Here is a 12667-nt window from a genome sequence, read left to right on the forward strand (position 1 = left end):
CCCATCCAGGCTCCGAGCAGGCCAAGCCGGCTTAGCTTCCGTGCTGGTGGCCTCTCCGATCACCCCGTGAGCGAAGTCCTGCTCGTTCTCTCCCCCTCCCACTCTTAGTAAAGAAGCACGGTGGGTTGCCTCCAGGAATCCTGCCGGAAGCGAGCAAGATGAAAGAGCGATGGTGGAAACCGCCAACAGCTGCCTTGCGCACCCCGCTGCTCGCTCCGAAGGCTCCCAACCCCTGGAGGGGCGAGAGGGTGGCTAAACGGCTTGGAGGGGACTGACTGGAGGGCTGGCCCCGCTTGCCGGCCGCCCACGTGGTGCCGCCTCCCGGTCGCCGGCGGGCGCGCGGGCAGGCGGGCCTGCCCAGGTCTGGCTCGCTCGCTGAAATCCCGCCCAGTCGGGAGCGTCACTCGCTCGGGCTGAAATGCACACACGCGGGAGGAGGAAGCAGCCGCCCGCAGTTCGCGCTCGGCTGGCGAAGGCAGAGCGCCGGGCTGCATGCGAGAGCCAGCCGCGCAGGGGCCCATAGCCGCCGAGGAGGGGACGCCATGTGCCGGCCAGCTCTGACCAGGCTGCTGCTCTTCCACCTGCTGCTCATCAAGCTGCTCATCGCTAAAGGTGGGTGGGCGGCACGGGCGGCGTGTAGCGTAGCCGAGAGACCGGGCGAGCGCCAGGCGCGCGCTGGCTGCCCGCAAACTCCTGGCAAGACCCTCGGCGTGGCGGGTGGGACCCAGAGGCCACCCTGGAGGTGCATGTGCGCGCAAACGGGCAAGGCACACAGAGCCACTGATATCCCGCTGCAAACTGCTCCATGGGATAATCGCTTTAAGCCAAAGCCCCGGGGGGGGGAAGCACCTCTCACCTGGGGACACCTTTTCCAGAGGACATCCTTCCTATTTAGCTGTGGTCCGATCAGAGCACCGCTGCCATTTGCCATCGGTCGTTACCGCCCCCGCCCCCCCAAAAACTGGGCTAATACAATGTGCCTTCAGGAATTGGGCTGAGGAAGCTCTCATCGCCCCCCCATCCTTTTTTGAAACATTGCCGCGGGTGAGGCTTGTGTTTTAGGAAGAAACAGCGGGGGCTCCCGCACCTTCTCCCACTTGGCTTGGAATGACCCTTTGTTGTTGTTGTTGCTGCTGCTACTGCTGCTGCTGCTGCTGTTGTCATCCCGGCGGAGCCATGCCTGCCTTCTGTCCCCGAGTGTGATCCGTGCCGCCTCCCCAAAATGGGCACGCGCCGGGTGGGGGCGGGGTGGGGGGGCGAAGGAGCATTGTTTCCCGGCGGAGATGCTTCCTTGTATGCAGATAGGGCTTTGTGCGCTTTTCTGCGTCTTCTCGCGGAGAACGTGGCCTAGAACGCTCCGGGCTTTTTTGCCTTTTGCAAGCGGGCGGTGGAAGAGATGGCTGGGGAACGGGAAGGAACGAGGGAGGGAGGGAGGGAGGGGGCTCCCCTCTCCACCCACCACCCGCTAAACTCCGGGTGTCCCTTTGCCGCTTGCAGGGTCCGCCAAGGAGTGCGAAAAGGACCAGTTCCAGTGCCGGAATGAGCGCTGCATCCCTTCCATTTGGAAATGCGACGAGGATGACGATTGCTCAGATAATAGTGACGAGGCAGATTGCCGTGAGTATCAGGCATGGGGAGACGATTAGCCCCCTTTCAAATCCTCTCTTGCGAGCGGGAAGACAGCTGGCGGGGGGGGAGGGGATATGGTGTGTGCGCGGGGGGGGGGGAGCAATCGGCTCCTGTTCTGCCGGGGTGTCTGCAGGGTGGGAGGTGAAGGCGCGACCCCCTTCGGTTTCGCCTGCCCTGGTCTCCCCGGTGGGCAGAATGACGAGGGCAATGCTCTGCGTGCATCTCCCGAGAGACGGGTGTCATCAGCGGATTGACCCCGGTTGCAGGAAGCGAGTGGATTTCAGTTTATATCCTAGGTGAGACGTGGGCGTTTGTGTTCGAAGGGAAGGATTACATTCAGTTCTGTGGCTCCCAACCTTGAGCGAAGCCGCGCTGGGCTTCATGGTTCCTTCTTAAGAAGCTCAAAATATCAGCTGGCTCACTTCACTTTGGCAAAAATGGTCCCGTGCGAGAGAAATCCCGTTTCAAAGTTCCGTGGCACTGTGTAAGATTACACCCTCTTCCAGTTTATGAATGAAATTGCCTCTTGTGCCGGCGACTTTTTGATTGGCTGCCGGGTAAACGCCAGATAGGTCACATGGTACCGGATCCCTTATAGGAGTGGCGCTGTGTGTGTGTGTGTGTGTGTGTGTGTGTGTGTGTGTGTGTAAAAGTGTAAGAGTTCTGGAAACACATTGAACCAGCCTCACCTTCGCTCTGCCCCTGGAAGGCCACACCTCCCTGTCATTGGTTTAGGCTGAGAGGACATGGTGGTGTGTGGAGCCAGCCTGACAATCTAAATTTATGCACTCAAAGCCGTTTAGTATTGCATAGTCATGATGAATCCTTGGGGCAAGGGATGATTAAGCTCTTTAACAGCAAGTGTCAATACAGGTGATGATTCATTCTAGTACAGGTACTTTCAGAAATACAGAGCTTTCTCTTAGTGTGCGACAAATTTCTTAACTACCGGTATGCTGGGGCAATGGCTTTTATTGTTTTATTTGTTTTGGGTTTATATATATATATATAAAATATCAGTTATTTCCCCAATTGCTCAACCTACTTTCAGGCTTATCTTGCGTTCCAGGAAACAAAATTTTGAAGTTGTTTTATGGAAGCAGTTATATATTATTGTGATCTTGAGTGAATATTATTGTGTGTGAACTGCATTTCTGGCATTTTAGGTGTTCATCATCCTAAGTAAACCTTTTCTCAGGTTGGGTTTTTAAAAACAGCAGTATGTTTATTGTGTACAGAAAAACGGATAGTTAAATTGCATGACTAGCTGTCCAAGTAAAACCTGATTGAATTCTAGGCAGCAAATGCAGTAAGTTCTTGAATAAAATTTTTGAAATTTATTGTGCATCTGGGGCTGCTTTTACTGTATACCCATCTGGTGAAGCAGCAACATACCAGAAATTTGAATCACATCCACACTATCCTATTTAAAGCAGATGGTATAAAAGCAGAAAATCCTGGGAATTGTAGTTTGCTCCCCACAGAGCTACAATTCCCAGCACTCTTAGCAAACTACAGTTCCCAGGATTCTTTGAGGGAAGCCACATGCTTTAAATGAATGGTGTGGATGTGACCTCAGAGTAGTCCATAAGTGCTCCTTTCTTTCCATTTTTGTAAAAAAAATCCCGTGGTTTGTTTGGAAAGTTAGGCTGAAAGTTAGTGATTGGCTCATGGTCACCCAGTGAAATCATGGCTTAGTTTTGAACTCAGCTCTCCCCAGACCTAGTCAGGCACTTTAAGCTTATACTGCACTGCCTTGTCAGCATTTACATGTGTCAGGGTGCTTTACTGAGTAATTTGCTATGTAAGCTTGATGAGCTGTTGATTCACGCTGGCTATTATGAATGGCAAAGGAGCATGAGATTAATGACAGATGAAGGAGAACATGCCTTTTGTGTTGAAGTCCTGCTTAATCTTCTGAGCAGTGGTAAAGTTTCCTGTTTGATGGTGGAGCTAAAATACTAAATGTGTGTGCCGGAAGACTCATGTTCTAGTTGTTTAGGGAAATTGCTATTGAATGAATGAATGCTGCATTTGTAATTTATGACAGTGCTGTTTCCATGAATCGTAATTGCTTATTCTGTGGAATAAGTTGATAGCAGGCATTGGGGAAATGGTTAGTTGTGCTACTTATGCCATGCTTTTGCTTTGGTTATCTCTTATTGCTGAATAATTTCACAATCTTTATCCCTGGCTGATGTTCAAGGCTTAGTTTTTGCGAAGAGAAGATGAGGTGGTACACCCGTGTCAAGATGATAGATTATTTAATTTCTATACCGCTTAATATATTAAAAATACCTCTGAATGGTGTACAAAAAACTGAAGCAACAAGAGACAACTTAAACAAAACGTTACAAAAATACATTGTTATATATAAAAATGTTACATTAATACAAACTTACTCAAAAACTGTATATAAATCAATATTGGTTCATTTTCCTTCTGACACTGCCTCTCAGCCCTGGCTTCTCGCCCAGGGTCCAAACAAACTCTCAGCTCACCCACAAAAGTCTCATAGGAAGTGTTCCTGAAAAAGTGACCTCTCATTGTGGCTGGTACTTCCTCAGTCGGCCCACATCTGTGTCCCATTCAGCTGCAATCTCCACACCCAGTTCCAGCAGGTTTCTTGGGTTTCCCAGGGGGTTCAAAGGATGGGGAAATGAGCCCTCTGCTCATAGCTCTTTCTTCACCCTCTGTCCTCTCCTCTTCCAGCTGTTTTTTGCAGGTTGCTCTGGAAGTTCTTTGGGGGAGGGACGCCCAGCGGGGAGAAGAGGGGCAAATTCCTCATTGTGCAAGTGGAAGTCCTTGTGCAGGGTTTCTGCTAAGGGGGCTGGTTGGGGGACTCTTGCCTCCGATCTTTTGAAGTTTAAGCTTTGATTATTTGCAGTTGGATGTACAGTCATACCTTCGAAGTCAAACAGAATCCGTTCCGGAAGTCCGTTCGACTTCCAAAACGTTCGGAAACCAAAGTGTGGCTTCTGATTGGCTGCAGGAAGCTCCTGCAGCCAATCGGAAGCCCTGTTGGACGTTCCGGTTCCAAAGAACATTCTCAAACCAGAACACTCACTTCCGGGTTTGCGGTGTTCGGAAGGTAAAACATTTGATCGCAAGGCATTGACAACCAAGGTATGACTGTATTCACTCTTGCTTCCTTTCTCCTATTAAAAGTTCTCTTTCTTCTTCCCCTCCTCTGCTCTTCTTAAATGCATCTTCTCAATATGTGGTTGCAACATCTGATTAATGTAACTTCTTGTTTTATGGCTGTATTATTTGGAGGCCTGTTTTCAGGAAGAATATAACATGACTGTGGCAAGATTGCTTTCTTGGTCTAGGACAGCATTTCCCAGACTTGGGTCTCCAGCTGTTTCTTGGACTACAACTTCCATCATCCCTGATCACTGGTCCTACTAGCCAGGGATGATGGGAGTTGTAGTACAACAAACGGCTGGAGACCCAAGTTTGGGAAACCCTGGTCTAGGAGGACCAGAACTGGAACAAAACTTCCAGATTTACACAGACACTTTCTCTTTTTTGTTTCCTCCTCTTTTTATTATTAAGTTCAGTAAGCAGGTAAAAGTTAATTGGCATCTCAGTAATAAACTGTAAATTGCTAGGGAGAAGGTAATTCTCACCCCCAAGCAGCTTCAAAACGTATGCTGCTTAGGGGCAAGCCATAAGTGAGCATTTACACCCTAAATTCTAACTGCTTCAAAAAACATGAAATGTTTATTTTTGTTCAGGCTGCTACTTCTGCAAATAATCGGCTTATAAAATAAATTAGGCCTTGTAGGCGTAATGGTCTAAATATCTCCCAATTTCAAAAAGAATGTGGTATATTTGCAATGGCAATAATGAGCAAATTATACTGTATCTTGCTCTGGGGAGGGAGGAAAAGTGGTGTGAGGAGTTGGCGGTACTTGCTGTGCTTCTTGAAAGCAACCTGCTTTGAACAGGCTCTTGGTGTTCCTGCACTACTCCTTCCTGTCTGTCCTATTGCTTGTCTTACGTCAAAGGCATGCTAGATTTAAGAGAGTCCGTTCATCAGCCAGCCACAAGAAGGTGTTTCTTGGCATATTTTGCTGCTTCTGCCATATCCCTGCCTGACCTGTGGTAAGACCCTGAGGTCTGCGGTTTGGGTTATAAAGACACTGCTGGATTTGCATCGGCTGTTGGGGTGTATTGTAGAAGAATACATGATTGAAATAGGGAAGGGAGAAATTATTTTGTGGAATTTGGTAGCTTTAACGGAACATAAATACTTTGTGCATTCCTGCAAAATTCATTGGGAATGGGATGATACACCCCTGCTTTTGGCCACTAGTCATTCTTCCAGCTAAATACTGCTGGGAACATTTCTCTTCTCCCTTTTGAATAGGGTGGGTAGAATTTGATAAGAAGGCCAAAACAAAACAGATAAGCGTGCATATTTGTCTGTTTGTAGCAGTATTCAGTTACAAAATTATACACAATGAGGGTTCCCACCACAATAAGAGAAACAACAACCAGTCAAAAAACTTCATAAAAATGTCTTTTAAATTCTCAGAGTTGCAATGCCCCATACAGACCATGAATAACCATGCCAATTACTAAGGAATATCAGTAAGACTCCATTCTGACTAGATGTCTTCTTTATCAAGTTTGTATAACAAAGTCCTATTTCCTGGGCATGTTTGCAGTTGTAAGCAGCAGTGCCACAACTTCATACAACACAGCACAAGTTTCACTAAAAATTCCAGGCCTCCTTTTTTTTAATAAGCTGAGATGTTTATCTATGATATAAGATTCAGTGTCCATGGGCAAAAGCTGGTTGTAGACAAAGTACTCTTGTGGAATGCATCGTATTTTATACATTTGAGTTGCAGAGATGAATAGGTTAGGGTGGGGAAGTTGGGCTAATTATTTTAACAAAAATGAGTCACTTACTGCACATTCTTCCTTCAGCACACCTTGGAGCTGTGAAAAAGGATGTGATAAAAGTACCCAGAGATCTGGAGCAAATTGCTTTCAATGGGGCTGCAAATGTTTCTAAGAGCCAGAGACTTAAAATAGTGGAACTGTCTCTGAAGCAGTTCTGGGAGCAAAGGCATAGTTAAATGTAGATCTCTGAATAATACCTTCTGAATTCTGTTCTGATACCTTAGCTCTGGCCTAGTTGGCCAGGTAAAATGAGCTAGCATTTCTACCCTGTGTAATAGTTGGACTGCTTGTGAAGAATCCCAGGAATGGCGCAAGTAGAGAGAGGAAGTGGTGGCATTGTATCATATCACTCTTCTTTGGGATAACTGGGATGGGTTTTGCTCTTGGCTGGAGTTTGTATTAGCAAGATAATTGCTGTGTCTTGGTTTTGGGGAAGAATCATCACCTGGGGCAGTGTGTGTTCACATTGCACTGTGTGGGTTACCTTGCCTGCAACAGTCATCCTCTGCTTTGTAAGTGACTCTTGCAATGAACAGACTTACCTTGTCAGCCAGATAGTATCTAGAGCAGGCATCCCCAACCTTCGGCCCTCCAGATGTTTTGGACTACAATTCCCATCATCCCTGATCACTGATCCTGTTAGCTAGGAATCATGGGAGTTGTAGGCCAAAACATATGGAAGTTGGGGATGCCTGATCTAGAGCAAGGCTTCATTAGCAGAGCTTAATGTACTGTACTTGGATGCCTTCTCTCTGGGCTGCATTCTGGGTTGTTAAAAGTGCTGAATGTATTGGTGTCGGTACAGATGGGCCTTTGACAATTTAATGATGGAGACAATTTTGAGCAAGAGGCACTGCTAATGCCAGATACTGTGTTTCTCTTTGATTGGAGGCTTAGTGTTGTACATCTGATTTGGCCAAATTAAAAGAGTAAAAGACAAGTGCTGTTGGATTAAATCAGCCTGTCTCAACCTTCTGCCCTCCAGATGTTTTGGACTACTACAACTAGCTGATTAGAGTTGTAGTCCAAAAACATTTGGTTGGGGGAAGGCTGGATTAGACCAAACTCTATCCAGCCCATAATTCTGTTCTAAGCAGTGGTCCTTCAGAGGCTTCTAGGATGCTTAGAAGCTGCTTGTAAAGGCAACAGCCCTTTCAGGTTTGTTCTTACCATCTGGTATTTGCCACTATGCAATTCTTCTATGGACCTTCTCTTGCCCAGAACTTCATCCCTCTGTTTGGTTACTGTAATTAGTACAGTAATGGTTATGCTTTATTGTGACTGGTCCTTTGATTCCACAAGTGATAAGATATAGCACGGTTGGCAACCATTTGCAGCCTCCAAAAGGCCCTAATCACTGCTAATACCATCTCCCAGTGACGCTAATTCATGAACACAATCATTACCACCATTTCTGCATGCATTGAGCTTTTGTATGACCAATACAAGAGAAATAGCATGGGTTCTACGAATTTGGCATAAATATTGTGTTGCTTCTTTCTGCATTCCCATCAACATGTTTTGAAATTGAGTGTGATTTAAAAAGCCCAGTGATGCATGAAAGATATATTGATTTACAAAAATATCGCCTATCAGTACACATTTTGGGCAATCTAGATCTCCTTCAGCAGACTACATTCTTTATCATGTAGCTACAAGCCTTGGAGTGATAGCAGCTGGATAGCTTGGATTGTGTTTGGACTCTTGATGTCCTTGTGAGCTAATTAATCTTCTGTCTGCTCCGCATTGTTTGCACAGCCACAACCACAATGTCTGTCCGGCTCTGCAATAGAGGAAAGGGTAAATTCAAGGCTAGCAAAGGGCTGAGTGGATACCCCATCAGAATGTACACTATTTATCAATCTGCTCATTTTATGGAAGATGATGGCTATAAGCTGCAATTGGCAATTTGCAACAAGAATATTTCAATAACTGAAAAAAGATCACAATAAAGAAAATTTGATTGATTGTTGATTGTGTTGTAGACCACAGAATTAGCAGTGTCTTCAAGCTGAAATGCTTCCATTAATTGATCTTGTTTACGTGAGTGTTTTTAGTACCTTAGTAGAGGTTATGAAATACGTCCTGCTTTAACTTTTCAAAGGGTGGGGGGAGTATAGAAGAAACAGATATGAATTGCAGCTACGATTTTTGGACCTAAAGCCTCAAGTGCCTGGTTATCAACCAAATTCATCAAAAGAGAAAGCATGAATAAACACTGTGGAAGTGTTAGAAATAATGAATTATATTCAGTGTGATCTTGCCTTAAAAGGACATGTCACTGCTTTCTCTCCCCTTTTCTTTGTAAATTCTTAAATTTACAACCCTTTGAATTTTCAGTAGAATTCCTCCCACTCCTTTTGGAGACTGGCAAATATTGATTCCTTTATTTCTTTGTCTTAGGACAAAAGGCAGGCTGGCTTCATTTGGTTTGCCTCTCTTTTAGATCACCTCCCTCATTAGGGATGTTGGCAGGAGTGCAACAGGCCAGTTGGCATGAGCATCAGGGGCCAATTTTACCCGTGGTGTAACTCCAAAAAGTCCTAGAGAGTTTTTTGGGGGGAAGGAGAAAACATTCTTTCTTAGCTAAGGGTGAACTGGCTCATAGTCGCACACAAAGGCAGCTGTGTTGGCCCATTAAAAAAAAAAATCCAAAATCAATAGTAGAGCAACACCTCTATTAGGCCAACCAAGTTGTCATAAAATAGTGTGCAAGCTTTCAAGTTCTCTAGGACTCTCAGTCAACAAAGTAGGGTCATTGGGTGGGGGTGGGGAAAAAGTGGACTGATATTGAAGCCATGGAGTGGTATTCAACTCAGGGTAGACCTCCTGAAATTAATGAACATGATTAAGTTAGGCGCATTAATTTTAGTTGGTCTGAAAGCTTGAGTCTGCATCTGGCCACAATCTCAAGAAGGAATGTTAGAGAAGGTAGTAGACATGCTAAGGAGGCTCCATTAAGCAGCCTGCACATTTCAAAGGCTGGTTACTACCCCCATATAAAATCCAGCTGTTATTAAGATTACTGTTGTTGTTTAGTCGTTTAGTCGTGTCCGACTCTTCGTGACCCCATGGACCATAGCACGCCAGGCACTCCTGTCTTGCACTGCCTCCCGCAGTTTGGTCATTAAGATTACTAGTATCCTTGTTTTCACTTGGTTTCAGTTTCCTAGCAATTGATTGAAAAAAAAAGTTACGTATTGCCTTCTTTCAAAAATCATATTGTATTGAGAATCTTGTTACTTTTGAGGTTGATGGTTAGTGAGTTTTTTTCTTGATTTCAGATTTGCATTTATGGAAAAAGTGACATAAGAGGGGTTTGGCCAACTTTATGAGCTATAGAAGAGCATAGCCCTCTTTTTAGTTTGTTACATTCTAAGAATCTTCTGATTTTGCTTAGAAATGCATGTTCTTGAATGCTGCAGGTAAAAGATCAAAAACAAAATGGCAATTTTGTAATACCACCTTACAAATAAAGAACACTGAGGTGCTACCGGTATTTGCATTTTGGTCATATTCCTTTTCCAAGTTATTCATGGTGGTGTATTTCTCTTCCAGCAAAGTTTTATTGTAAATGTGTGGAACTTCTATCAAGTGACTTTACTCTCCTTAAAAAAAAAAGTTTTAAGTTAAAATGCCAGCGGCAGTTAGTGTGGAAAGCCATAGCAACGATAAGCTTCTTCAGCTGAAACTAGTAGTTTGATGGTGGTCGAATGTGCCAGTTGGAAACTGAAGGAAAGGAAATTATCCTGGCTTGCTTAAGGGAATGGCCAAAGAATCATTACTCATCCTTAGGAAGTGTTCATTCCTTGTAATTCCCTCCCCACTAGCCCTCGAAAATACTTGCATTTTTAAAACACAGCCTGTAACTTTACCTGTAACTCCCTTGGAATGTAACAAGTTAGAATAAAGTTCTAAATAAATAGTTTTGGGGAATAATTAAAGTGAAGACAGTGCTTACGGAACATCTTTAGCTTAGTTTTTGTGCTGAAGGCTTGCATTGCTACTTGCTTAAACATTACAAATGCTGGTATGTTTGAGCTGATATCCTAATTGTTTGTGGCCTGGAAAGAGAAAGGCGTCTTAAATTCTTGTGTGTTTGTCCCTTGGTACCAACATCTGTTTCTTCCCTTTGGGAGGAATCCCAGTTTTATGCTACACACTTGGGAAGATATATAAAATGACGAGCCTGATCTTTTAGAAAATAATCGGTTTCATGTTAAGTTCATGAATATTTACATAAATTCAAGTACAGGAAGGGAAAGTTTTGATATAATTAATGCAAATTTCTCTTCAGCTGGTTAAAAAGAGGTCTGCCAGGAATAAAAACAGCTTAAGTAGTTTAGTAAATACATGCTGGAAACCACTACCCTGTGGCGTGGAACTTAAAAAGATTGCTCAGAGTGAAGGAATATTTTACAAGGTTTCCAAAGTCTGCTTCACATAAGATGCATTTTCTACCTGAAAGTTGCATCTATCTCAGAAGCAGCATGTAATTCTTTGCATGTGATGATACAGGGTGGTGTCAGAAATAAACAGTGCTGGGAAAACCTGGGTTCAAATCCCTGTCCAGTTATGAAGCTCGCTGGGTGAACTGAATCTTAGAGGCTGATGACTGGCTTTTATATAGTTTGGGGCTTGCAATCATGCCATGGTATTGAGTCCCATATTTCAAGGCAAATTGACCCCTCTGAAAGTTGGTTTTTGAAAGTTTGTTCCCTTGACTTCTTTCAAAATATGTGTGGGAACCATTGTGTTAATTCCTTGCTGGCCATGCCATTGAGTATGACTTTGAAGGACGTATTTTGAATTCTTCTGTGCATTACCTGGCAAAGATACTGCTCTCTATCCTCCCCTAAGAATCAAGTCCTTTATTTGTCTGTTGCTCTGGGAGATGCAATCTTAGGGGGTTTCTTCTGCCTGAGCTGTGTACGGTCATTATACCAGCTGCTGGGCTGGCTGATTGTGCTAGGATTAATTATTGTTAAAAGCTCCTGGCTGTGCTGGGCCAATTCCTACCAGATGTGACACCACTCAGCCTACTCCAAAGAATAGTCAAATGTCATAAGCTCAGGTCCTGTGTGGGCATCCGTTGTCCGCCCTCCCAATAACAGACTATTGCACATGGCTTACTGGAGATGGAAAAAACCGCAGCTTGAGCCCGTGCCTGTTTGAAAGAGAAGGCCCAAGATAAGATGATTTCTCGTGCTCAGCAGGGAAATGGAGGATGCTGACACATTGTACTGACAAATAGGTGCAGAGAACGAAATATGCATTGCTGTTAATGCTTAACAGGGAGAGGGCCATAGCCCTGTGGGCATGCATTGAATGCAGAAGGTCTCAGGGAACACACTGGTGAAGAAGACTCCTGCAGAGAGCAGGATTGAAGTCTTTGATCATCAGCTGGTGAGCAGAGAGGTCAGTCCTGCCCGGTAGCTCCCCATCACCCTCTGTGGGTCAGCTCTGACAGCTGGGTGGCCCTGCCAGATAAAGATCCGGCCCACAAGGCAAAAAAGGGTTTCCTACCCCAAATGTAAACAGCACTGAGTTAGCTGGACCAATGATCTGATTTAAGTGTATGAAAACAGACTGCTCAACTTCCTATATGCCTATTCTGTCCTTAGTCCATTGCTTGGCTTTTTGTAAGTGATGTTCCCCTACATAATAGTTTTTTTAAAATGACTATCAGTTATATATATATGTACAGTATGTATGTCCAGTAGCACCTTAGAGATCAACTAAGTTTGTTCTTGGTATAAGGTTTCATGTGCATGCACACTTCTTCAGATACACACAAAAGCTTATACAGTACCAAGAACAAACTTAGTTGGTCTCTAAGTGCTACTGGACAATTTTTAAATATATTTCGACTGCATCAGACCAACACGGCTACCTACCTGATGTCAGTTTTCTATTACTTCATAGTCGATTTGCTCTGCTACTCTTTAGCTAGTTTAGTACAGAAAAAAAAAATTCACTGAGTAAACTAAGACTAGCAGAAACTGCTTTAGTCTGGTGAGCTGCATGCTCTTCAATGGGTTTTCAGCTGAGACCGAAAGTAGTGACTTGCCAAAGGCGAAATCATAAATGCATAGGATATCTTTGCTGAGACCTGAGCGTG

The 12667-nt window shown here is 44.6% G+C and overlaps 1 protein-coding gene across 2 annotated transcripts in view; it reads left to right on the forward strand.

Moving 5' to 3' along the window:
- The first annotated feature begins 414 nt into the window (after positions 1-414).
- Positions 415-12667, forward strand: part of LRP8 (LDL receptor related protein 8) — a 188011-nt gene continuing 175758 nt past the window's right edge. Inside the window, exons 1-2 of one of the 2 annotated variants that reach the window (XM_035123356.3) lie at positions 415-612; positions 1498-1617. In XM_035123356.3, the coding sequence (XP_034979247.2) occupies positions 543-612; positions 1498-1617 (190 nt within the window). In that variant the 5' untranslated portion in view covers positions 415-542. The remainder of the gene's footprint in view (positions 613-1497; positions 1618-12667) is intronic. The other variant, XM_088674046.1, reaches the window with a different exon arrangement.

The sequence above is a fragment of the Zootoca vivipara genome, chromosome 7 (genome assembly GCF_965207765.1).
Source record: "Zootoca vivipara chromosome 7, rZooViv2.hap1.1, whole genome shotgun sequence".
Lineage (NCBI taxonomy): Eukaryota > Metazoa > Chordata > Lepidosauria > Squamata > Lacertidae > Zootoca > Zootoca vivipara.